Source organism: Xiphophorus couchianus, chromosome 4, assembly GCF_001444195.1.
Source record: "Xiphophorus couchianus chromosome 4, X_couchianus-1.0, whole genome shotgun sequence".
In the NCBI taxonomy this organism is placed as follows: domain Eukaryota; kingdom Metazoa; phylum Chordata; class Actinopteri; order Cyprinodontiformes; family Poeciliidae; genus Xiphophorus; species Xiphophorus couchianus.
In genome coordinates this window covers 2,568,733-2,596,559 of record NC_040231.1, presented here as the reverse complement: position 1 = coordinate 2,596,559, position 27,827 = coordinate 2,568,733, and the positions used below count along the sequence as shown (strand labels likewise).

At 38.2% G+C, this 27,827-nt stretch overlaps 1 protein-coding gene across 2 annotated transcripts; it reads left to right on the top strand.

Moving 5' to 3' along the window:
• Positions 1-159: 159 nt before the first annotated feature.
• On the top strand, positions 160-27,668 carry znf408 (zinc finger protein 408). 2 transcript variants are annotated; one of them, XM_028015707.1, is made up of 10 exons: positions 160-292; positions 2,591-2,840; positions 5,825-5,883; positions 6,941-7,110; positions 11,836-12,395; positions 13,138-13,347; positions 13,882-14,005; positions 15,759-15,992; positions 18,294-18,840; positions 27,558-27,668. In XM_028015707.1, exons 2-9 carry the CDS (start codon positions 2,595-2,597, stop codon positions 18,806-18,808), a joined length of 2,118 nt encoding a protein of 705 aa, XP_027871508.1. In that variant the 5' UTR covers positions 160-292; positions 2,591-2,594; the 3' UTR covers positions 18,809-18,840; positions 27,558-27,668. The 2 variants fall into 2 exon arrangements, with proteins under 2 accessions (XP_027871508.1, XP_027871507.1); XM_028015706.1 differs by lacking the exon at positions 27,558-27,668 and having other exon boundaries at positions 18,294-18,986.
• Positions 27,669-27,827: the final 159 nt, after the last annotated feature.

Below are 27,827 nucleotides of genomic sequence, written 5' to 3'. Positions count from 1 at the left end.
TCTTTTTTCTTAAATAACTTTTATGGCGAAAGAATCTAAATAAAATATAAAATGTGTTTATACTAATATATCTATATTTTTAGGACGATAACTTTATCAAGCAAGTACACTCACATTTGTTTGTAACGGTTGCGCGGAACTAAATAAAACAACCCATGTTTCCGACCGGACTTCCGCTGGTTTGTTTTTCTTTGCTGGATAAGGATAGCTTTCCCAGAGTTAATTTTAACGGAGTGAACGGTGTTCTTTTAAATCAAACACCACTCGATTCAAGACACCGATCACATCTAGTGTATGTACAAACTCATTTGTTCCTAAGATGATTTTTTAAAACCTTTTTTCGGTCTAGAATATGAGCCGCTTATCCTAGGCTAACCTATGCTAAACTAGTATTATGTTCATTTCTATAAACTCCAATATTTAGTTTCACCGGCAGCTTTAGCATTTCATAAAACGTTCCGATGTTTGTTGAATTGATTTTATGAATATTAGAAATCATAGGACCCTTCAAAATAAAAACGAGTTTAAACACATTTGAAATACGTTTAGCATCATATTAACAGGTTCATTTGTGTTGGTCAGCTGTGAGTTTCTCTGAGTTATGAGCTAAACTAAATGCAATCAACACAATAATAATGGATTATTTGTGTGTTCTGTTTAAACCCAGTGGAGGTCCAAACGTGCCACAATTCAATGAATAAATAAATCAATAAATTATAACTTAAATGCGTCCATTAATGAATAAATGTTCAATAATAAATAACTAATAGGGATTTTTTGGTCTCCTAAAATACAAAGTAAAGTTAAGGAAAATCTTGTTACTAGAAATATGTATTTTGTTTGAAGAAAAACAATGAATGTATAACTGTTTTACTATTTATAGAATTATTTTATGGTTGTATGCTTTTGCAATTAGCGTTGCTCATTTCTATCCTGTAAGTATTATTGGCAATTTAAAAAAAAATTATTTCTCCACTTAGATATTAAAACAAAATTGCAGAAAAAAAAAAGTTGTTTATTTTCAATGATACCTCACTGCTTTAATGTTTGCAAGGACTTATGAGAAAATATGGCTTTATTGTTTTTGTAATATACTGTAAATATAATACGGTGAAATTGGAAACTAATCTCTAGTGGAAAAAAATTGGTTAAATAAATTTAAAACAGGAATTTGCACATCCCTGTGGGAAGCGTGACAGCTTTCCCACAGCTGTCACGCTTTTGAACGCCTCCTGACATAAAACATAAACTATAAGGACTGTCCTCCCCTATCCTCTCATACAACAATAACACATGGACTATCCTCACACACACACACATCACGGACTGTTTTCTTCACACACACATACAACCTGTAGATTTTATCTGCCATTATTTATCTATAATCCATTCCCTAACATTCTTGTATATTCTGTATAATCTGTGCATACAGCTCCCATATTTATATTTATACACAATATCTATATCTCTTGCTATAACCCCTTATAGTCCATACATACATAGTCTTGTACATCTGTAAATAAATATTTATATCTCGTAGAGCACTTCTGGATAGATGCAAACTACATCTCGTTGCTTGTACTTGTGACAGTGCAATGACAATAAAGTTGAATTCTATTCTATTATGCTTGAAATTATCTGTATTTTAGAGTAGGGGTGAATATGTTTTTTTTTCACAGACAAACCACAATCTTTGATCAAAATTTCCCTACAATCAAACTTAGCTATAAAGCAGAAATATTTAACAGTTCAGATTGTCTGATTAAATTATTTAGGAAGTTAAAAGAAGTTTATGAAAATACAAGTGATGGAAAACAATAGACAGAATGAGTTTTATTGATGGTTATATGGCTTCTTTCTGTTTGTGGTTCAGTTACATGTTTACTCACCCTTAATTTAGATATGTGCTTCAGTTTTGGCTCCCATCATCTTATATTTTGACAATCAAAGTCAACATATTTAATTTGAGTTATTCACCACCAGCTCCTTTGTTGTGGGAAAGTAAATATTTACCAAAGAATTTCCATAGTTGACTAAAGTCTATCATCAATAACAGTTAAATACATTTTGCTGTAAACTGTGACAAAGCATTGAAGTTAGCAAAGCGCTGGAGCCACATGCCAGAGTTGAAAATAACCAACTGAAGTTGACAATGTTTATTTAAGTTAAATCTAATTTAGTAAGTCAAGATTTTGTTGACTTGTTGATCAACTAATAATGATCTTGAAAAGAGTTTAAAAAAACTTGGGTTAAACTTAATGAAAGGATTTTAATAATTTTAATATGTGTTTTTATTGTTTTTTTCAAATCACAAAAACAGATATGATGAGGACATGATGCACAAACTCAGAAGCTGTGAACTTATTGGTCTTCGTTCTAAGAATAATCCAGGCAGCTCAGGTCTGATCCTCCTGTCTTTCTCTCTCTGCTCTGAAGGAAAGTCTGATTAGGAATTTCACGCTTTGGTTTTTACTGAGGAGCTGAGCTTCAAAGCCGCCGAAATCCCGATAGGTGGCGATAATCTGCTCCGGTTGTTATCCTGTTCCAACGTGACAGGCACAATCTCTGGTACGTTTATTTCCCTCCCCAGGTGAATGGCCCGTCTTCTGCCTGATCTCGCCTCCTTCCTGTCCTCGGTTCTCCCCCGCGGCTTCGCATTGGGCCCTTCGCTGCTGCGTGAAGGCAGCGTGGGGCTTTGGTGGGTCGGTCACCCGCTGGAGGCCGGAGCCCCGCTGGGGACGGAGGGCGACGTACAGCGGGTCGCCAGGACGGGTTCAGACCCGCTGAGCAATTCCTCTGAAAACGACCAATCAGGAGCTGCTTGTTCTGAGGATGAGAAGGTGAAGCTTCCTCCTGAAACATATTCAAACAGTTTCTGTCATTCAGACAACTGTCTCAAAACAACATTATTGTTTATCACAACAACTTCTATGACAATTTATCGTCCAGAAAACTTTATCTTGGCAGGCCTAACGCTGATAAATCAAAATCTTATAGTGATAAGAAATTTATAATAATGAAAGATAAACAATAAGATAAATGCCCACCCCCTAGTGGTAGCATATAGAAATTAAATAGGAGGGGTCCGAAGATTGAGCCTTGTGGTACCCCTCGTGTGATTTCTGCCCATTCTGATGAGAATTTACCTATCAAAACAAAAAGATTCATGTTCATTTGGTAAAGTTTGAACCATTTAACCACTGGAACAGAGAGTCCTATCTGTATGTATGCTGCATTAAGTGTCTCTTGATCCAAAAACTGTCACTTATTCTGATAGTGTGACAGATTCTGCAGTAAATGTCCATAGATAAAAAATTACCAGACGTGTCAGTAGTGGTTCTGTGAAGGAGTTGCTGAAAGGGAACCACTTTCCTCCGATGGATGAAGCTGGAGTTTTTGCCCCTCTCCTTGAAATTTCCCTCATTCTTCAATTAATAGCCTCTGTTTCTAAAATCTGAAATCTTTGAATCTGCAGCTGACGCCCATTAAGCTGCATCACATGAAGAGATTCGGTTTCATTCAGAGCTCCTTTCATGGATGCAATCCTTCACAGATTTTCTTCATAGTGAGCATATTTTAAGGCCTATAAATAAGAGAAGTAGTGCACACTCTGTATCAAAGATGCTGGTTATTGCCTGTCTGTTAAATGGCCTGAATCCTCCATGTCTGAGTGACTTTGAGACATCAGCTACTGTCAGCCTTGAAGTTCTTCATAATGGCATCTCGGTCTGGTGCTGGTTTGCAGAAGGAACGAACTAACTGCGAGTCACTGCGCTCAATTAATCCCTGACCCCGTGGGATGATAACGAAATGGTCCTTGTAATTTTCACCAAATGTTCTGCTGAGAAATGTACGCAGAGACGCAGAGAGGCATGAAAAGATGCAGCAGTGATAGGTTTCAAGGACGCTCTGACAGGCGCTATTCAAAGCACAAACGATGTGGACAGCAAGTACTGCTGGTCATATTTATACTGATGCCTAGTAGTCAGTCTAGGTGTGAAAAGTCATTAGACTAAAGAGATTAAAAGTATCAGATTTAATGTAGGAAAAGGAACGTTAAGAGAGAGAATCTTTGGGTCAGGCGTACTTTCTAAGGGAAATAATAAATGATTCTCATGGGAAGTCTCGGTTTGATTAAACTGGTGGATTTTGGTTTTAGTTGAAGTTTGACGTAAAATGCATGGACAAATTTTTTTGCATCTCTCTCAGCTGATGTCTAATTCTGGCAAGATTGGTTCTAGAAACCCGTTTAGGATGGGATTTATGGTGTTTAATCCACTCTCATCCAACTGCCTAGAAAGTCTGGTTTGTTTGAGGCGGTGTGAATGTGCAATCAAACTCTGGACCACATACCAACCTTGGTCTCGATTCGGTTGAAGTGAACTCTGAGGCCGGTTGAATGCATATGTGAACACGAAGCGGACCGGGAATCACTCCAAAAGCTGGAAGCAGGCGCAGAGCATTCTGGGTAAATACAACCACAACAAACGTGGAAGTCTTCGCTAGCAGGAGAAATGACTGGTGGAGTTTTACCAAAGTCAAATCCTACAATCACTAAAATGTAACCGTGCTCCATTTTTGTTTGGAGTAAGTTGCGTTAGAGTCGTCTTCAGAGGTTCTTGTGTCGTTTCTTTCAGTGGTTCTGGATACAGCGCCCCCACAGGTGAGGAGGGGAGCAGGTTTTTCAAAGGGTTTGACTCAGTGCAGTGAGAAAGAGAATGACAGCAGATGAAAATGTAAGAAATGTTTTCACTTGTGTCCCCAATTGAACCGTACGGAGCCCTCCAGGGGTCATGGGAATTTTTTTTCTTTTGCGTTCCCTTGCAGTAATCTACTGATCAGTTCGTGCAGCATAATTGAATACTGTAAGTCTTTCTTACAGTGGCCGCCGTACTTTCTGCTTTAATACAAGGTTATGTAAGGTTTTTCCATGAATGTTAATATCTCCTTGTGAAATATCTGAAGTTTATATTTTTTTCTTTAGTTAATGCACCAGAAACCTATGATATAAACACAAACTTTCCGTAAGTAGGAAAGAAATAAAAATACATCCAAACTATTTGGACTATTTCTGAGTTATTATCGCGGAGTAATCAGTCATCTGACAGATTTGATTGTGTTTCTGTTGTGCTGGTTGTCTGAATGGTTAAAAGGGCCGTTCTCATGTTCAGTTCCATCTCAACCTTAACAGAGATGGAAACATGCAGTAAATAAATCGATTTTCAATCAGTGTTTTGCACCAAAGAGTTAATGATAATAAACACGTTTTCACTGAGGCTCTATAAGAGCCATATGAATGAAATAAGCAATTATTGATTTGACAGGAGCATCGGCTTTGACACCTGGGTGGTGGGCGTGTCGATGTGGGCGTGGCTGTCATCAAGTATGAATGGGAAGGTTACTGGCCTTAATGATAATAAACACGTTTTATTATTATGAAACACAGCAAACTAGTGGTGCTAAAGGGCCGCACTGGGTTTACTCATTAACCCAGGAATCTCATCTGTCCGAGTATCAATCAACTCCAAACCATTTCTTTGTTCTATCACAATTATCAATTTATTCCATTTTGATGATCATGCTCCAAACTTTGCAAGGACTGACCGGCCCGATCACCGTTTCCTCATACACACAAAGCCAGCAGGCCAGTAACCTAAGAGATCTTTATAATCTGAATAACTTCTGGGTTAAATACAGCGAAGTATCATCAGCATATTGAGCAATTTTATTCAGTTTTACCTAATAGTTGGCAAGGGGAAAGCATGTAAAACGAACTGGTTGGAGCATAAATAATAATAAATAATCATCTGTGTTGTGTTTATAGGCACTGATGGGGGGATCAACCACTCAGGAAGCTCCTGTACAAAGAGCCACATGGTTCAAGTAAGTCTACACAATAATACAGTTTCAACTCAACTTCAAGTCAAAGTGATGCAGATTCTACTGAGAGCAAATGATTAATGTAAGACATTTTTATTCTCTTTTTCTACCTATTTGGTGTCATATTTGTTGATTGTTACCAGAGATGCACCGATTCAATATCAATATCAGTCTGTATATAAAACAAAAATGTAGATCTGGTATTAGTGACAATGTGGCAACAAGGGCAGATCTAATCAGTCTAGTTCTATGCTTTGTGCTCTGAGCGACATCATGCTTTATTATTTATTTTACATTATATTTAGAATTCATAACTGCATTTCTGAACCATTTGAAGGGTTTCAGTCAGTCTATTGTTTTAATTATTGAGTGGACAAATTAAAGGTTAGTTGTTTTACATGTTTGATCAAGCCTGTGAAGCTACTGGTGCATTTAAGTGAGCTGTACTGGTGCAGAGTTACCCATTTCTGTGTTAAAAAACATTTTAAGTGAATTCATCTGTTTTTCTGAATCGGGTTGGTATCGGCTGAAAGTAAACCTCAGATATCGGTATTGAAAGTGGAAAAAAAAGTGGATCGGTTCATCCCTAACTGTTACTCCTGTCTAAATTTCGAACTTTGTGTTTCCCTCGGATGTTAATATGATGCATTTTGGCCCTAATTTGTTTCTCTTGAACCCCAGAATAGTGCCGACTCAACACTTTGGCTCAGAGTTTCAGCTTGAGCTTTTTTTGATGCTTCTGTTAACTTCAAACTCCAGATTTTAATTTCTAAGAATGACGTATTGTCTCACCGCTGCAGTCTGCATATCATCTGCTCCTCTGAGGCGTCCTGATTAAAAACTGCCCCAGTTTTCTTCCCCACAGAGTCAAACAGGGAAAAAATATAATGCACCATGTTCCTTTGATGAGCCACTTAGAGACATAAAATAAATATTTATCCTGATATCCATACAGCTTTTATTCCCATGCCATCAGCGGCCTCCTGCTGCGTTTCATTCCACGGATGCTTTAATGCAATCTGAGCTACATTCAGTTTGTCACTGTTTGTTTTTCCCTCAGCTTTGCCTGTCCGGCGCAGTGCAGGGCCCAGCAGAACGTGGCGGTGCGGTGCGGCTGCAGAGGGGTGTGTGACGACGCGTGTGTGGGTGTGTGTGTGCGCTCGTGTCAGGACATCCATCCGGGAACGGAGCTGCTGGTGTTCGATGAGGCGGTGGGAAAAGGTCAGCCAGGTGAGTCCAGCGATTTCACAGCTGATTTGTAACCCTGACTGGGCCTGTCACAGCTACAAATTCTGCTGGACGATAAATTGTTCCAGAATTTATTGTGATGAAAAACAATGTTGTTGTTTTGAGACCATTTTTAAGAACGCTAATGCTGATTGCAGAGTAACACATTCTCAAAAAATAAACTTTACATTCTAATGAACATTTAACACTGGAACTGGAAGACACTTTAAATATCCAAAATAAATAAGCAAAACTACAGAAACAACAAATAAAAATTAATTATGAAGTCTAATTATGAAAAAAACTGTCATTCAAAAAAAAGATAGTTGAGACCAAAGCACCAGACTGAAGAGTTTTACCATACAGTTAAACAATAAATCATGCACATGGAAATAATTGTTTTTAATTTAATTGTTTTGCTAACATTGGGCTAACATTGACTAGTTTCAGCCAAAACTATAGATTCAGTTTGTCATGCACTCATTGATCATGAGATGAGTAAAAGTTTTTTATTCCTTCACATTACGGCTCTGCGTTTATATCGAAGTGCCAGAAAGTTGCTCCGTTTCCGTTATAAAAATGTACAAATCTTTCTGTTAATGTCAAAAAAAATTATTTTTGAAATTAAAAACATGCGTGAATAACTTTGTTCACACGGTAAGTCATTAAAAATAATGGCAGCGACGAATGTAAACACATGAAATATATTAAAGTTTTCTGTGATTGTTGTTCGCATTGTTGTTTTTCTTTTTTCTCTCTTTTTCTACCAAAAACTACATGACTAAAGTCTTCAGTCTGCTGCTTTGGTCTCAAATAAACCTTATTTTGAAGGACAATTTTGGTTACAAAGACTTCATAATTCATTGTTTGTTGGTTCTGTTTGTTGTTTATTTATTTTGGATATTTAAAATGTTCCAGTGTTAAATGTTTATTAGAATTTAAAGTTTATTGATCTTTGACAATCTGTTCTTGTATTGTATTACCAGAAAATTATCATTTATTGTCGAAAAAAAACGCTTTTATCATAACAGATAAATATTCGATGTGAGAAATATTAATGATTTGTCTTTTGTGTACGCAGAGTGAGCTGTACTTTATATTTTAAAATGATGTATTTGGTTTTATCGTGTCAGTGAGACTCTAAATAAAAACCTTTAAAGTTGATGTCAGACGACCATCTGGTTGCTTTGCTTCTGAAGTTGTTTCAGTAAAGTGTTTAGTGCATTTTCAACCTTTAATACCCTCACAAAAATTCAATTCAGAGAGAAATTTTCAACACAACTGGCTGCTCAATGATAGAAACATTAACATTTAAAATCAGTTTGCTAGTCAGCGGGATTAAACCCAAAATGAAGATGAAATCTGGTGATAAACAAAAGTCAAGAGGAATAATTTCATTATCAGATAAATCACAGGTGTCAGACTCCAGTCCTGGAGGGCCGCTGTCCTGCAACTTTTAATTAGGTCATTAAGGCTCTGGAGAACTGATCTACACAAGGAGGAGGTAATTAAGGCATTTCATTCCAGTGTTTTGTATCTGTGGCACATCTAAAACTGCAGGACAGTGACTGGAGGACTGGAGTTTGACACCGCTGAGATAAATGAAAACTAAGCAAGAAAACAAAACCATTAGGGCGCGTTTGTCATGTTAGAATTGGACGCTCTCCAGCTCTGCTAATCCTTCATTGTTTCTGCTTGGCGGAGCTTTTAAGTGCTGCGATTGATGCGACGATGAGGAAGAAAAGCCCTGCAGCAGCGCGCTGTGGATGTATTATTAAACTAGCTTCCCTCTCTTAGCGCGCTGATTCAGACAGATTGGGAGTGTAGATCTGAAATGCGTCTTTAAAAACAATTAGAAATACTAAATTAAAGATAATAAGATAGGCGGCGGATGGCTGCAGGGAAGTCATGTTGGATTTGAAGAGAAACAGACGGGAATAATAATAATAACGTGGTGATGAAATGAACTTTGAAATGATGAAAGAATGAAAAGAAGAAATGAAACTGAATGCAAACATTAGACATCCTTTCTTAATACATCTGCAAACAAAATAAACATTTTATTTGATCAGAGGGTTGAAACATAACTTAATTCACAGAAGCAATAAGTTTTTCTAATTAACCAATTATTAAACAGTTTCTTGTTTTGCTTCATGAGCACAGAAACATCCAGTGGCAGGAAAATCATCAGGAAGAAACTAATAAAATGTCCTGCAAAAGTATTCAGGTTGAAATCATTTTGTTATAAACAGATTAATGTTTACAACCATAAACATTAATCTGTTTTATCGTGTTATTATATTGCAGACAACACAAAGAGGTGAGATGAAGGAACTTCAGTAAAATAACTTGTAGTTTTGAACTCCACAAATTTGATCTTTATGGAAAGGAATGTCACTCCGGCTTCCTCCCACAGTCCAAAAACATGACTGTCAGGTCAATTGGTTTCTCTAAATTCTCCCTAGGTGTGAGTGTGTGTGTGCATGGTTGTTTGTCCTGTATGTCTCTGTGTTGCCCTGCGACAGACTGGCGACCTGTCCGGGGTGTACCCCGCCTCTCGCCCGGAACGTTAGCTGGAGATAGGCACCAGCAACCCTCCCGACCCCATTAGGGACAAGGGTGAACAGAAAATGGATGGATGGATGGATGGAAAGGAATGTCTTTGATGAAGCAAACATGTGGAAGATGTTTTTTTTACAAAAACTTACTTTTTAACCTGCAGTGGAATCTCTGAATACAAATTTAATATCAAAAACAGTTCACAAAGCGAATTACCATATTTTCTGGAATATAAGTCGCTCTGGAGTATAAATCACATCCTCACATCATGAAGAGGAAAAAACACATATAATCACTCCAGGCTGTGAGTGGCAGGACCAGACCAAACTATGACAAAAAGGGAGAAATATGCTATAATGTTGCATATTTTCATTCAGAAATAATTATCCACATCAGACTGAAGGAAATACAAATTATTTGTTTGAAACTTGCACATACCTCCGTGCCTCAGCTGTTTTTAGCAAAATAGTGGAACCAGTTCTGGATATAACATAATAATAGTATCATTTAAATGCAAGGAAAGAAAAACACACTCCAGACCTCACATGTGTATGGAAGAGGATTAGAGTCACTGAACAAGTAACTTTTTACTCAGAATTCAAACTATTTTCTCTGAATTGTGACTTTTTTCAGAAAGTTCAGACTTTAATCTTCTGAGATCAAAAGTCAGATTATTTTTTGTTTGGCCCTGATTCTCTTCCATACATTTTGACATTTCTGGTGTCTCTGTTTCTCATCTTTCAGTGGATTCACCTGTTTCAAAAATGTCAGTAAAAGTGCCAAAAACACTGTTACTACACAGCGTTATGCTGCAACGAAACCTTTGCACCTTTCTCCATACAATACACTGGATTCGCTGCTCCACCTTCACTGATGTTGTAGCAGAAAATCAGACGTAGAACAACAAAGAAAACAACCTGAAGCTGCAAAGAGTGGAGCGTCCTTGAAAATCAGCACATGACTTAAAGGCCTTTCTGCACATTTTTATGTGGAGGAACATTTGTCCTTGAGACTTTCATTCATTTTTGATTTGTACGAATTTGTTAGGAGTCTCCAAGTCAGGAAATTATAACAATGGATCCCTATTAGCTGGGCCTGACAGCCAGGAAGCTGGTCTTCAAAATGAAAAATATTTTACAGTGGAAATCAGTGAAATATTAAATAGATCTTACAGAAATATTTAAAAAATAATTACAGCTCATACAAAATGTTGATTGATTTATAAAATGTACAATAGTTAACCATTTCAGTTGTAAGTATGTTGCTCCTAAATTGCTTCTCCTTTTAAAACTTGACTTCTGTTCAGCTTTTATGAGGGTTAATTATAAAGAGTTTTATTTCTTTCATTGCTTTGTAAGTAAAAGTTCATTAGAGAAAGTTTTTGCTTGAGGAATTTGAAAACGTCCTTCAACTGCACGTCTGGTGACGTATCCATGTGAGTTTAAATTGTTCTTTAACTGAGCTAAGAAAAAACTTTGGAGTCTTAAGATGTTCCATGTTGAGACCTTTAGTCAAGTTTTGAATATATGGCGTTTATATTAGTCCTGTTAGAAAAATTTAACGGTTAAAAAATGTGTTGGTTTGAATTCAAAACAATCTGAAAAAAATCTGCATTGCATTTTTCTGCATATTTTCCTTGGATCAAACAAGTTCAAGGAAGTTTATTTTTATTGCACATTTCAGCAACAAGGGAGATCAAAGTGCTTTACATCACTAAAATATAAAAAAGCGTCAGAAACTCATCATAGTCACCAGTTGTGAAACCATTAACAACCAGTACATTTTGTCGAGAGCCTTCATCAAAATCATCAATACATATCATATATGCTGATCAATCTTTCAATTATTATTAATCAAAAGCAACTGCAACCAGGTGGGTTTTTAGTCTTGATTTAAAGGAACTCAGTATTTCACCTGTTTTGCAGTTTTCTAGAAGTTTGTTCCAGATTTGTGGTGCGTAGAAGCTGAATGCTGCTTCTCTGTGTTTAGCTCTGGTTCTGGATGCAGAGCAGAACCAGAACCTGAAGACCTGAGAGGTCTGGAAGGTTGACACAACAGCAGATCTTTAATTTATTTTGTTGCTTAGACGTTGAGTGAACAGAAGTATTTTTAAATCTATTCTCTGTAGAAGTTTTTGGTAAATAACTAATGTCTTGTTTTGTTGGACAGATACAAACATGAAGCAGGAGCCAGAGAGCAACAAAATAAACACGCTGGGAGAGGAAAAGCTCAAAGAGAAGAAGAAAACTCTACAGAATGAGGAAGATCATCGCAGACAGAACCCCAGTGTCATCAAGCCTCGTCCTTCGAGGAGGAGGAAAACCGTCCCATGTGAGCTGAACTCAGACCGTGAGAAAGAGCAGGACAAGTTGACAGACAAACCAAACCTTCCTGCTCCTCCGCCTGTTCGCTCCAGCTCCCGTCTGGCTGCTAAACCGCGGCTGTTTCACTGCATGTCCGCCGGATCGAGGCGCCATCCTGCGTCCGACTCGTCCAAACTGACCGAGGGACAAAGCAAAGACTCGGCCAAGGCGCCCGAGGTTTCCCCGGCCGCCGGGTGGCAGCCAGAGGTCAGAGAGAGACGGTACCGGTGCTCCAGCTGCGGGAAAAGGTTCTATCAGCTCGGTCACCTCCGGAAACACCAGTTCAGCCACACAGATGAGAAACCCTTCCGCTGTCGAGACTGTGGGAAAAACTATACCTCATCGGAAAGTTTCAGAGCCCATCAGGTAACAGATACAGAAATTATGTTTGTTTAATTTGTAAGTTTAAATGAAACTTAAGGAAAGAAATTTTTGATTTAGTCTGCTGCTGCTTTGAAGCAAAAGAAAACAAAACTGACATCACTCTGCTGTGAGTTGTTGCATGTGTTTGTTAAATGAACACCCTGGACATTTGTTTACACAAATGTTATATTTTTCTGTATACCTCATTATACCTATACTTGTTTGTTGTGCACTTGCCATTTGCTTAAAAAAGTTTCTTTAAACAAAGTCAGACAAGAATGTGAGGAGTGGAAATGGAACAGCTGCGCAAACAGACTTCAAAATTAGAACATGCATAAAAATGTCTAATGACATGAAAAATAATTAAACCTTGGACACAAATATTGAACTTTATTCAATGGAAGTTTACAAAACAGCTAAATAAATTAGAGTTTGAAATTAGCTCTGCTACTAGCACATTAGTGGAAGTGTTTCCTCTACTTTCTGGAGAAAATATTCAGAGAAAATATGATGCAAACATCTATATCATAAAATCACAATTAGATACATTTAAGTTTGTAGTTAACAAAAAGAAAAAGGGTATGAATACAAGGCAGCTCTACCAGTAATAAAACACTACTTGAAATATATGATTCTGAAAGAAAACAATCTGTAGGTTTCCTCTAAAATAGTTTTCCCCTGGATGATTCTTTTTTTGTCGTGTTGGAGAAAAGAAGAGGTGCTAAGACAAATAATTTGTTTTTAGTTGAGTCACAAAGGCGAGCGGCCATTTTCCTGTCCTCACTGTGAAAAGACGTACGGCCTGAAGCGGGATCTGAAGGAGCACCTGGTCCTACACACTGGAGAGAAACCCTACACCTGTGAGAACTGTGGGAAATCCTTCGCACGACGCCCCTCGCTGCGCGTCCACCGCCTGCTGCACTGTAGCAGGAAGGTCTACATGCTGTCGCCAAAGGTAGCAACAATCAGGATGGTTTCACTTGCTGCATTTCCATTACAAATATGCACAAATCTTTGTCTTTATTCTGCTAAAGTCCAAAAACACAATTTAATGATTGCTATGTTTCAATTAAATAAGAAATTAGATTAAAATCACGTGAATTAAGATAATTAAACATCATGACAGCTGCACATTGTCTAAAAAAAAGACATAATCCCTCTACTGCTTCCTGCCTTCTTCATCGTTTCCACCAGAAACATCCGGCTGTTGGTCATGCGACTCGCAAAAAGAAATGTTTCCATTGCAGCTCAGTGTCTAGTTCAATATGGTAGAAAAACCATCCCATCCTAGAAAAAAAAACTTTTTTTCCAAATTGGTGTGTTTCATTTAAGATAATTTATTTTTGTAATTTCAATTTGTGCAATCCTACGGATACATTTAAATGCAGCTACTGACGCCTCTCCTGTTCTGTTCAAATTAATTTGAATCCCAGCTTGTTTATTCCCAACCCAACCAGCCTTCTGACCCATTTTCTCCCCTCTCTCCCAGGTGCAGTGCTCCGTCTGCTCCAAGCAGCTGGCCAACCCCAATTCCCTGAGGAACCACATGAAGCTGCACACCGGAGAGAAGCCGCACATCTGCCAGCACTGCGGGAAACGCTTCAGTCAGAAAGGTAATGCCGGCTCCGCAGGTGTGATGCTGCAGCTGCGGTCGGCTCTGATCGCCTCTGTGTCTCTGATAGCTGGGCCGGTCAAAGGCTCTGAACGAGGAGAAACCAACGATTTGATGAAAAACACTGAAAAATATTCCAATAGTTAATGTTTGATTTACATACAAGATTTCTGCACAGTCAGGAAATGTTTCTGATTAATAATGTTCCAGGTCTGGAAAAGTACAGAAAGAAACCAGATTAACTACAAACAGCATCCATCCGTCCGTCCGTCCGTCCATCCGTCCATCCATCCATCCATCCATCCGTCCATCCGTCCGTCCGTCCGTCCGTCTTAAAGTAGTTTTGTACAATAGGATATTTCTTTAATTAAAATCTACTTTCCACCGATCAAACAGCTTTTTGTTGAAGACTGTAAATGTTTGTTTTTTGATGAGCAGAAAGCAGCGCTGAGACTTTCCTGGAATAATGTGACTGTAATTAGGTGCTGACCTCCAGATGCACCTCATTTTAACGTGTGATGAATCATCCCAGTTCATTTTCTGTCAGATCAGAACAACTGAACTGATAAGTCTAGACAGTCAGCTCCGTTTTAAAAACCTCACAAAGGCTTGATAATTTTTGTTCTCAGCTCTTAACTCACAGAAATTGGTTTTTAAAAATTAACAAGTTGGCAGATATCTTTTGCCTTCAGTACAGACATTTGTTCACCTCCTGACTTTTCTTTGCTTGAATTATTGTTTGATTTTCATTCCTTTTTTTCTTATTATGTTAAACAAAAGAAGCAAAACCAGAACATGACTGAGGTTACCCTGTGACGTTGCCATGGAAACCGAAGGACTCTTTGGAAAAGAAATGCAGTTAGTGTGAAATCTGATTTGTTGCTTGGAGATAGTTTAGTGAAGGTGTGTTTTGGTGCCAAATTGGCAACTTTATTGCTTCCTCTGATCATTTTCAAGATTTCTTGGTGACCTGTTAAATTAGGCAGCCAAACTTAACTACCATAAATATGGGAGACTTCAACACAATGCCGATGAAAACTTAGAATTTTCCTGGGCTTTTACTAGAAAATTTCAGATTTTTTTCTCTGAAGTTTTTGAATTTTTAAACTCAAAGATTTCTGAGTTCTTCTTGAAGATTTTTGAGATTAATCTCTGAATTTATTATTATTTTTTCTCTGAAATTTAGTCGTCTTCTTTTATTTATTGTCCTATCCACAAGGCACCGACAAAGGTAACTCATTTTATGAACTCCATGTAGATATTTTACACCTTTCCCTTATTTACTCATATTCAGTGTTAATTATGCTAATTCCAGGGGAATCAAGATAAAACAATTGTGGTTGAATTGAGAGCATTTCAGGGCCAAATTTATAAAGACTCCTAGCCAAACGTTACTGCTGATGAAAATTCCTAAAATTTCTGAAATTCTAAGATTTTTCAGAGAAAATTTTCAATTAAACTTTAATTTAGTTTTTAATTTTTATGTATTTCTTTGCCCACAAGAACTCTGTTGATCATTTTGGCTCATGTTAAAAGAAGTTTGCTGCTTTTGGGATTTATGTGGATTCAGTTATCATCAAGTGGAGACTTGGACCAAACAGTTTTTTTCTCTTTTTAGTTTCACAGGAAACTTCTTTGATCAGTTCCTTCTGTCTCCCATCCATCAGAGAGACAGCACTGATTACTGGTTTATTTTGTTTCACATTGTCGGACAGATGCATCTTCATTCATGCCTTCCTGTCTGTCGGCCTCAGGGAACCTGGAGAGCCATCTGAGGGTTCACAGCGGGGAGAAACCGTTTCACTGCCCTGAGTGCCTGCAGACTTTCACTCAGAAGTCGGATCTCCAGCGGCACATGTTCACCCACACTAAGGGAGGATTTCTTTGTAGCTACTGTGGGAAATCTCTGAGGGACCCCCACAGTCTGAGATACCATGAGCGGCTGCACACCGGAGAGAGACCCCATCGCTGCTCAATCTGTGGCAAAGGTGAAAATGTCACTCTGAACACAATCAAACAAGTTCTGCATGTAAAGAAAATCATCTCATATCTTCTTCCTTGTTTTTCTGAGCCCAGATTGATTTTCCCTCCTCTTTCAGAAAAACTGTTTTTTAATTTTTTATTATGGTTGTCATGACTCCAAACTAAAAGTAAAGAGAGATTCAGGCTTTTGAAAAATAAGAAATTTCTAACAAAAGCTAAAAAATGATCCACATTGTTGCTGTAGCTTCATTGTTGAGGTGAAGGATGATTATTAGCAGGAAACTTTGAAGATCGAGGCGTTTAAGATGACATGAATCCAGCAAAAGAACGTTTAAATGTATCACCCTAATCAGACTCCTCTGATGCATTTAAATCTTCAGTTACCGTTCAGCCTACATCCCATCATCTGTTTCCACCCAGCCTGAAACATAGCAGCCAGGGGTATGAATAGTTTTGAGCTGAACTGCATTTCAGATTTAATACTGAGGCTTTAACAGTGGATTTACACACTTCTGCTAATCCATTAATAGCAAAACAAATTTATCGTTTAGCGCTTTTCCAACTTTGAAAACAATTGTTGCACTTAACTTCCCTGCAATATTTTTAAAACTCTAAAAGCTGATTTACATCATTACATCGTTCCAGACAGTTGTGAGCACACTTCTGCTAACCCACTAAAGCAGCTCATTTTTATGTAGCGCGTTTGCTAACTTTGAAAAAGTGCACTTAGCTTTCCAAATACATTTTTTTCCAGATCAATTCTAAAACACTAATTGACTTGATTGTTTTGTAAACTTTCAGTTGAACGAAGTTCAACGTCTGTCTTGAAGTTTTGGTTATCGGCATTTATGTTCATACTCTTATTTTGAAGTGATTGTTTACGCAGCAGTTCCGTTTCCTTTCCCTGTGGTCTCTTTATTTTCCAAATGCATGCCACACTTTCCAGATTTTTCTTTGTAAAACAATGTGAAAACCATGAATCATTTTTAAGATAACACTGTCGTTCTATCACATAAAATCCCAATAAAATACGATGAAGTCTGTGGTTGAAACATGACTAAATGTATTCAGTGGCGCCCTCTGCAGGTTGTTCTGTGTCATTTAGACTAGTTTTATTACCAAACCATCTGTTTCTGGTTTTCATGACTGCAGTCCTCAGATTGACATCTCCACACAGACAACTAGATTTATATACAGAAGAGTATTGGGCTTATAAAAAATGTGAAAAGAAAAACTGTGAACGACCTTCAGAAAATTTGAAGTACTGCTGATTAGCACTGCTTTAGCATAAAATATAAAGAAATTAGATGCAACTTGAAACTTCCTCACCGTTATTTATTGTAAAGATGTTATGTAGCTTATATTTTAAAGCTTTGAGAGACATTTGCATACATTTTGTGCCTCAGTTTTGTCCTTTCATCATGGAGTTAGAGGAGTTTCAGGGCGGAAAAACTGCAGCTGAGGCGAAGCAGCGATACATGAGTTGATGATAAAGCCAGTTGGGGGGCGTGAAGCACAAACCGGCACAATTCCCCGACCTCTTCCTCCTCCAAGCAAGTGCCGCCGTTTATCTTGCCCAGCAGGCTGCAGACGCTCTGTCCTGCATGCATGATTGGAAAGCACAAGCTGCTGATGACTCCGCACATGTTCACAGATTCTGTTCATCAAACGTTCATCAGTAAAAGAAAAACTTGTCTGCTGACTTCACTGGTTTCATTAGCAATAAAGTCGGAAGCAAACGAGATATTTTCTGCCCAACGTGCAGAAAAATCTGGAGAAAATAGATTTTTCTGGTCATAGAGACAGTTGACAATGGAGAAATATATATTTTTGCTTTTATGTGTTCGTTAAAAAATATATACATTTTGTTTTTGCTTTCTCTTATACATGCGTTTTTGTCAGTGATGATATCAAGCAATCAAATAGAACATTGTCCTGTTCTGTATTAGCTGTTACAACTAAAAGAAATATCTGAATGAGAAAATGCTTGTAGAGAACAAATCAATTCCTTTTTAAATAAGATTTTATTACTTAAATGATAAAACAGCAATTTTAGTCTCAAGCTTGAGGTTTGAAAAAACTTTTCAAGTGCAGAAAACATGAGAGATAACATATTTAACTTTTAAAAATTAAAAAGCAAACCTTCACTGAGGCATTAGTAAACACTGTCTTTTATATTAAACTAAATTAAGTAAGATTAGTTTAGACTAACCAATTAGTCAGTTAACCAGATATTAAAATAATCATTATTTGGGGTCCTATAAAGCAAGAACCTTTTCACCCCACTGTATTTGTTTCCTCCTCAGGCTACACGATGGCGACTAAACTGAGGAGACACATGAGGTCTTCCCACCTGAAGGAGAAACCCTACAGTTGCTCCTGCGGCGCCTCGTACACCTTGAAGCAGAGTCTGCTTCGGCACGAGGCTCAGCACCGGCCCAAGACAGAGGAACTGAGCAAAGCAGGTCCAGAAGAACCGGTGGCTTCGGGCTGCAGCCACCTGAAACCGACCCGAGGAAGACCAAGGAAGACTGGGCTTCATCTGGAGACCAGAGGAAAGGATGAAGCACGGGAAAAAGACGAGAAAACTATGAAAACATCAGAGGCTGCAGGCGACGTCCAGCACACCGTCATTTACGTCCACACAGACGAGCTGCCTGCAGGGGCGCAGCCGGAGCTGGTGGAGGTGGTGCTGCCCGACGGCGCGGAGCAATGCATTCTGGTCCATGGGCAGCAGCAGCTGGGAGAGCTGCTGATCCTGCAGGAGGAGCCAGACGGACTCTGCAGCGTGGCGGAGACTGTTGAGATAGACACGGTGTAACCTGAAGCCGGAGAACGCCGACGATCAATCAGGTGATTGATTAATGAGATCAACCTTCCATCAGCCGACCTCGTCTGTATTTAAACTCGTTTATTAGGGAAAATTATCTTTGAGCAACTTTCATACAACAGATGTGAATGAATTAAAGCTGATCAACTGCTGATAATTCTGAAAAATATTCAGTTTCATTAACTTTGTGCCGTTTTTGCGTTCAAAGGGGCAGTGTTATGTTAAACTGACGTTTTTGATGTTAATCCCTCATCAGAAACACCTGGAGTGTTGACATGGTTCTTCCATGCATGTTTGAGAAGTCCTTTAATTTCCATGGCAACCATTCAGCTGTCCAAAACTCCTGAGTGGACTTAGCTCCGCCTTCGAGTTGCAGCTCCTCCCCACTCAGCTCCTTCAGACTAGCCAGCAGCAATTAGCAAACACCTGGTGGAGCTGCTGAGCTCATCATAGGAGCTGCTGCTCAGAGCCAGGCTGGTAAAAATGTTGTTAAAGGGTTAATAGAGGAGCCATGTTGATGATTTCCTGGAGGCGGAGCTTCACAAAGAGCTGCTGGTCCAATTTCAAGATGATAAATCAGGAAGTGACATTTATTTTACATCATATTTGATATATTTAGCATTTTATAACAACTGAAGGTAACATAGTTAGTTGATTATGCTATATAATAATTTTGTGTGCCTGGAAAGTGTATAATGTCACCCCTTTAACACATTTTCAAGGGCTTAAAGCTGCAGTATATGACCTTTATAAAAAAAAACACATTTTTAAATAAATTTATTTAAATTATTATTATATCAGTATAAAATTTAACAACTTATTTGTTCAGAAATAATCAGTCAAAGCTAGGAGGGTTTTTTTTTTTTGAGGGACTAGAGGGACTCTAGTGTTCCTTATATGAAAGTAGGCTAACAGGAGAGGGGGGAAGACATGCGGCAAATGTCGCCAGGCCCGGGAATCGAACCTGGGACAGCTGCGTTGAGGACTCAAGGCCTCCAAATGTGGGTCGCGCTAACCACTACGCCACCACAGCACACCCAGAGCTAGGAGGGTTTTGACGCTGTCATTCCCTCTCATGTTCACCCCTCACACTTGCTCTCTGCTAAGCTAAAGCTAACCACAGCATAGACTGCCATAAATGCTAAGGCTAGTTAGCATGGCCACCAATGAAACCAATGAAAATGAATTTGCTTTGCTGGACTGAGGGCGAAAACGAATCTTTATGTTTGTAAAGGTTGCAAAGTGTTTTACACCATAAAAAAAACATCAAAAAGCTTCACATGTTGTCAAGTACTGTCATCAAATTTATCAATATACATCAAATATATTGATCAGTGTTCCAGTTATGATGAATCAAAGGAACTCTAACAGGTGGGGTTTCAGCCTTCAGTTTAGCCCGTGTTTCGACTGTTTTGCAGTTTTATAGAAGTTTGTTCCAGATTAATGGAGCATAAAATTATCCAGATATTTCTGGGAGTCTTTCAATCCTGGAAATGTTCTTCAGGTGATAGAAGGCCGACTTTGTAGATTCATTTATGTGTTTCTGGAAGTTCAGGTCTGAGTTTTAAAACTCAAGTATTTTATGTAATTTATTTCTCACCGTGGTTCCGGTCAGATGTCCAAACATTTTGTCATATGTGCCAAATAATAAGAAGAGAAATTTTTTGTTACTTTTTAATAATACTTATGTCTATTTTTTACAACAAAACCAGGATTTGGGTCACTATTTCTTTTTAAAACATTAGTTGTATTTTGTTGTGGTTTTTATTATTTTACTAATAAAATGCAGATTTGAGTGCAAGGATTATGAAAATTTGTCAAAAAGAGAGCAAAAAGCATGATTTCTAATAGATAAAAGCTTTTTGTTGTTTATAACATTTTTCATTTCAGAGTATTTTACTCTAAGATTGAGTGGCAACACTTTTACATTTTTGTTCATAAACATTTTCCATCCAATCAGATTGAGTTTGATCTATTTTGCAAAGAGGAAAGGACTAAAAACTTCAGTCTGTAAATGTTTGAAGGAGGTGGAGACAAAGTTCAACTGGGCTGAACATAAATATTTGTATGAAATAAAATGCAAACAAAATACTGAGACATTTGTGGTTTCAATGTAAAAACTTGGCAATGAATAGTTTCAAGGCTGTTAGTTTGGTTTATTTTTAAATAAACCTTTGATTGCTTTATTTAGCCGTCAGAAACTTGCTGTCAAAAATAAACGGGCTTAAAATAAATGTAAAGTTCACATCTCCTCGCCTCAGAAAAGCCAAGCAGATGAAAATCTTTTATCAGATGTAGATCGTACATTACACAACTTCTGCATCAAAGCTGTTTATGTAAATGTGAAAATAGCTCGTCATGATCTGCAGCGTTGAATCCTCTTCCTGCTGCACGATGACAAACACTCAGAGAAAGCTCTCCACCCTGAAGGACTCTGACTGCAGGGAGAAACCTGTAATTAAATGCCAGTCTTGTTCAGGAGGACCTTGTTTCGAACTGCAATGGATTTCATGTGTTGCATAATAAAGAGTCCAGCGAGTGTTATTTCTGTTGCACCAAAATGTGTGAGTAGAAGTTGAAAAAAGGATCGCTCAAAGATATTGTTCTTTGAAAATAAAATAAGAAATGGAAATCAAAAGAAGCTGCACACATTGCGTCCCTGTTGGGTTTTAAGGCATTCGCCATGTAATTGTTTCTCTGTTTAGAGACTGAAGCTGCAGTTCATCTCTCCAGAGTCGGGCTCTCACGGGAAATATCGTCAGTAAAACTAAGAAGCAGCCAGGCAGAACGTGAAATTATTAAAAGAAGGATCATTTAAATTCAAGCCATTCTGGAACCAACTACTAGAAAACTGAAAAACAACCGAAACACTGAGTTTCTTTAAATCAAGACTAAAAACCCACATGTTTAGAATTGCTTTTAAATAGCAATACATGGAAAATTGACCAACATATTTCATCCACGTTGATGAGTTTAATGATGACACTTGACAAAAATGTACACTGCAAAACCCCAAAATCTTACCAAATTTCTTTGTACAATTGAAATAAGACAAAAATGACTTCAGCAAGGTATAAGTGCTTGTTTCAATCCAATAATTTCTGAGTATTAATGGAAAAGTTCCAGTTTTATCGGCACTAATAACATGAGGAAAATATCTTGCTATAAGTGAAATAATCTTCCAATTGGAACAAGATGTTTTTCATCAATATTAGGGAATTACTGAGTTAAAACAAACTCCTATTTCCTGCTGAAGTTATTTTTAAGTTAGTTTTGTCTTATTTCAAGTGAACTAAGATATTTGCACTAGAAACTAGACAAAAATACTTGGTAGGATTTTGTGTTTTTGCAGTGTAATGTCTGATATTGGTTTTCACAGTTCTTGACTACATGCTGTATTTATGACGTAAAGCACTGTACAAATAAACTTTATTGATTGATTAGTAAATAGGGTCCTTAAAAAATCTTAAATTCATGTGTCTAAAATTAAGGCATAAAAATGTTTAAATTTGTTTTAAAAAATCTAAGTTTAAAACGCTAATCACAGATCTTACATTTTGATGCAGCAGGAATATTTAATCCTGTTTGTTGTATTTCTACTGTATCATCATTCGTCTTATCAATCTAAACTCTGAACTTGGTGAATTTTCTGGGACATTCACTGTGAAAACTGGCAGCTGTCGTACATGTTGAGAAATTTCTTTGTCTCTGTGTTGAATAATTCACTTCGACTAGTTTGGATCTGGCCTTTTAGCAGCGATTCATGTACGACCACCAAGTGTGTCAAATCCTGCCAACAACGCCAAGATCTCTCAGGGGAAAAAGAAACAAACGTCTGCCTGAGGAAAGGAGCTGGAAATGCAAAATTTGTGTGTTTATTTGTTTTTTAAAAAAGCATTTTAAGTAGAAATTTCTCTTTCCAACTGTGTCTGAGATGGAGCTCTTGGGTTTTTTGCAAGTGCTCTGATCTAAGATGATTTTTTTCTCACAGTTGTGAACAGTCGTTCACCTTTTCACCCTCCTTCATAATCCCTCCCAGACTGATCAGAAACATTTGCCGCCGTCTTTCCATCCTGGCATCACAAGCGTCTCAGACTTTCCAGCCATGCAATAATATTTCAGCCTTTAAAGGATGTATAGAAAAAGTTGTATGTCAACAGCAATAATCTAGTACAACTCTCATCTAGAAAAAGCTATTCTACAAAACTGCCTTGCTTTTACAGCGGTAACATCTCCGATTGTTCTCCAGCTGTGAGGTTAACGGCTGAATAAAAACACGGAACCGGTTCTGCATCATCGACTCAAAGAGCAGCAGAGCTAGCCTGACAGAAACCACCGAAAATTGTAGATTTTCCGAGGCTGTAGGTCAAACCATTGGACAGCCCGAGAGTGTCGGAACAAAACAAGCAGGTTTCGCCGGCTAATGGGTGTCTGACGCACAAAGAGAGCAGAAGATTCAATGTTGTTGTGTTTGTCTAAAGGAAGAAGCTTTTCATCGATGCAGGAGGTTTTTAGTCTGATTAGCTCATGATTTACCTCAACAAAAGGAAATAAAATGCTAAATATATCCTAATTATCACCCCGATTGGCTGATTTACACATTTAATTTGCTTCACAAATTAATTGTAATCAACAAAAATGGGCTTTTTTCACAAATTTCTAAACATTTATATTTTTACAGTAATCAGTATTTTTGACATTTATATTGTTTGCTGATGTCAAAATGTTTTTAATGTGGATGAACGAATGTAAACAGTAGAAAAAAGCAGTTTGATTATGATAAGTTATCTTTCAATGAAGATATTTTCTGCTAATTGGATCTACAATAATGTGAAGTTGCATATAAATGGAGTTGAAAACAAAAAGTTTATTCAACAAAAATTTTAGGCATAACTTTCACATTGAATATATTAAAAATGTTGCAAAACAATTGGAATATTGCTTAAAAGAAAAGATTTAATAAATGTAAAAGGAAAATTACATACTCATCCTTTGTTATCCCCTACAAACCAATAAAACAACTGAGAGAGTAATTAAATTACAAAATAAAGATATTAGGTTTATTAATAAAGTGGGATCTGATGTAAAGCACAAATAAAATTTGACTGACTGAACCAACTAACAAATGTTTTTTTCAAGGTAATACTTTCAAATTTAAAATAAAATACTGGAAATACTGTATGACGCATTGAACAAAGTCTTCCTTCTGGAGTTTAGAAATTATTGAAGATAAAAGAGAATAAAATAAATTTTGAACAGCTGATGCTTAGCTTTAAAATCTAATGAGCAAACAAGCAGAGGAGTTTAGATTTAATAATAAGAATAATTCAGTGAACAATGAACAGATTTTTGATGGTTAATTGATTACATTTTCTTTGACTTCCAAAGTTTTCAACATATTTATCTAACATCTTAGTTAAATAACATGAACCTTTGCACAGAAAGCAAAGTTTTACCTCCAGAGTTGCACTGTAAAAACCTCCTGCAGCTGAAAGCCTTGTGTGGGAGTGGAGGCTGTTAAAGCTGCAAACTAAAAGCTGCAGAGCCTCAAATAGTTGGAGAGTTTCGGTTATTTTCCTCCAATAACCACACAATCACATCCTCTTCACAAAGCGCAGGGTCAGTTTGTGCAGGTGAGAGAGACAAGGCTGCGGCCGTCACTTTATGCATTTGTAACCACCTGTAACAGCTTTATGGAACAAAAGTGCAAAAGAGTCAAGAGATGACAGGATTTACGCCTCGTACTCAGTTTCCCAGGAGAAACATCGTCGGAATGGGATGAATCCTCCTTTTCTCAGAGGAAATTTGATTCAGGTTTCATAAAGTTCGTAACACTGTTGCGTTTCAGAAAATTAAAGGTTTTACCTTCACTTTTAAACACATTTATACTGCAGGTTTTTGAACATTTTTCTACTTTTTGAGTGTATTTATCATGTTTTCTGCTGGTTACGATCAGAAAAACCCAACTGAGTGCAGGTCAGCCAGTGGCGACCCAAAGGAGGCACAAAAGAGGGCCGTGGCCCCTCTTGAAAGATGCTGGTCATTCCCAAGAATCATGTTCGGCTCATACAAAGACATACAGAGTAATGTTCTTCAATCAAGATATAAATGTAAAACCCAAATAAATACATACATATGAATGTATAGATACAGTATGTTCCATGTTATTGTTTACATACAGAAATTTTGCACATGCACATAACGCATATTATGTAATACATCCATTTTATTAACTAAATGAAACCTGGAGATGTTGGTATTATTAATTTAATTCAGTTTGCCGCAGCAAAGGGAAGAATAATGCAGAAAAATGTTGAAGAACAACTCAAACCTACTTGTATTCTTTTTTCTCGCGCTTTGCGTCGGCTATGCTACACGCAGACCCGTTACTATAGCAACTGACTGACAACAGTTCCACTAGCATATCAGGATTCAACACCCTAAAAACACACAAACATTTCCCACACAAAGAACAGAACATTCAGTCCATTACAGTTTTATGTTTTTAGGTCTGATGTTTATTTTACTATTATTAATAAGTGATCGCTGTGATAGATTAGCTAGCACTGCTATTAGCCAAGCTAACACAGCGGTGGTTGATTAGCTAATTTAAACCCCTGTTCTACTGATAATCTGTCAGAGTTGGTGTGTGGGTCAGCCTTTATTTTATTTTTTTAACTGGACTGAAAAACACAGAATTCCACAGCACATCTTCATGTTAAGGTTGTCATAGTCAAGCTAGCATAAATGATCAACTTCCCTCTTCCTCGCTATTTTTTTTCTTAATTAAACTTTTTTCCTGACTTTGTTATATAGTTGTCATAATGTTAACAACTAGTATCAAAGGACTGCGTCCCTTTTTGTTTTATGCATCATGGCTACATTTAAAATTTAGCGCATTATGTTGACAACTTGACAGCTAAACCAATGCCAGCCAGAAGTTTTAATATATATATATATAGTATATATGTATGTATATTAAGTGATTTGAATTAAAAACAGACAATTACAGCAGCACGATGAGAGACAAAATAATTGACTCAGAATAAATTAATTCCAAAATCATAAAGTCCATAGTCCTTTTTCTAGCTCGCCATCTTCAGATCCAGATGAGGATCTGATCCAGTAGGGAACAAACCGACCTTCCAGGTAACACCACCAACAGTTCAGGCAATCAAACCAGTAGGTTCAAAGATTTGGATCAGTTTGTTTGGAAGACGCCAGCAGCAAGTCACAGTGGAAACAGGTGAGGATGTTCAAACTGGAGGCGGGGCTTTAAATAAGCTAGCAGAGTTTGGGGCAACACAGGAAGTGGGCCCGCAAAAATAAAAGTCCTTGACTAAATGTGGGTTACATTATAGTCACAATTCTGTGTTTAACCATTTTCAGACGTTTAAAGCTGTAACAGTTCGTGGTTAACGACCCTCAAATGTTGTTAAAAAAATAGAAAAGCTTTAGATGTTTGGCATTAGCCTGGATCCTGATGCTGCTTTGAACAGCAGCATAACTTCCCAACATAATTAGTCTAATTTATCATTTATGACTGGAAGCCAAAAGTCTTTGCGCTCCGCTAAAACTTAATATTCTCACACGTTTACATCAGCAACATGTTGCTTTTTGTTTCAGTCTCTGCCCGGTATGTGGCCTCAGGTGCAGACGCACCTACTGGGCACATGCTGGGCACATGCTGGGCACCTACTGGACACATGCTGGGCACATACTGGACACATACTGGGCACATACTGGACACATACTGGACACATGCTGGGCACATACTGGACACATACTGGGCACATACTGGACACATACTGGACACATGCTGGGCACATACTGGGCACATACTGGACACATACTGGACACACGCTGGGCACCTACTGGACACATGCTGGGCACATACTGGACACATACTGGACACATGCTGGGCACCTACTGGACACATGCTGGGCACCTACTGGACACATACTGGGCACATACTGGACACATACTGGACACATGCTGGGGACATACTGGACACATACTGGGCACATACTGGACACATACTGGACACATGCTGGGCACATACTGGACACATACTGGGCACATACTGGACACATACTGGACACATGCTGGGCACATACTGGACACATGCTGGGCACATACTGGACACATACTGGGCACATACTGGACACATACTGGACACATGCTGGGCACATACTGGACACATACTGGGCACATACTGGACACATACTGGGCACATACTGGACACATACTGGACACATGCTGGGCACATACTGGACACATACTGGGCACATACTGGACACATACTGGACACATGCTGGGCACATACTGGACACATACTGGGCACATACTGGACACATACTGGGCACATACTGGACACATACTGGACACATGCTGGGCACATACTGGACACACGCTGGGCACCTACTGGACACATGCTGGGCACATACTGGACACATACTGGACACATGCTGGGCACCTACTGGACACATGCTGGGCACCTACTGGACACATGCGTATGTATATGTGCGTTTTCAGCGCTCATTTTCTGAACTGACAGCTGCAGAGAAACGTTTACGGCTGTTTTTCTGTTTCTCTCTCCTTAATACTTCCTCTCTTCTGTCAACTTGTTACCCTGCTTCCCCTCCTCCTCCATCAGAGTTGGAGAAATGACTCAACCATGGATCCGAACTGCATCTTTCCAGCTTGTTAACTGGATAAAATAAACATCTGTGTTTTGCAGGTTCTCTTTTTCAGGTCGACCAGGATTCAGCCTGCAGCTTCGGGGGGATTTAGACGCAGACGATCCACGATGCTTCGCCGCAGACGGAGGGTTTCATTACCGCTGCTGAACACTTCCCTGCAGAGGTGAAGCCAAATGGCCTCTTTAATTCTCACCTCAGCAGTTTCTGCTCCTAATCCGCTCTTCTCCCGATCAGGAGGAACAGCCTGGCGCCACACAATAATTCATTCATGTCTCCGAATTACTGCAACTTCAGAAAATATGTCCAAC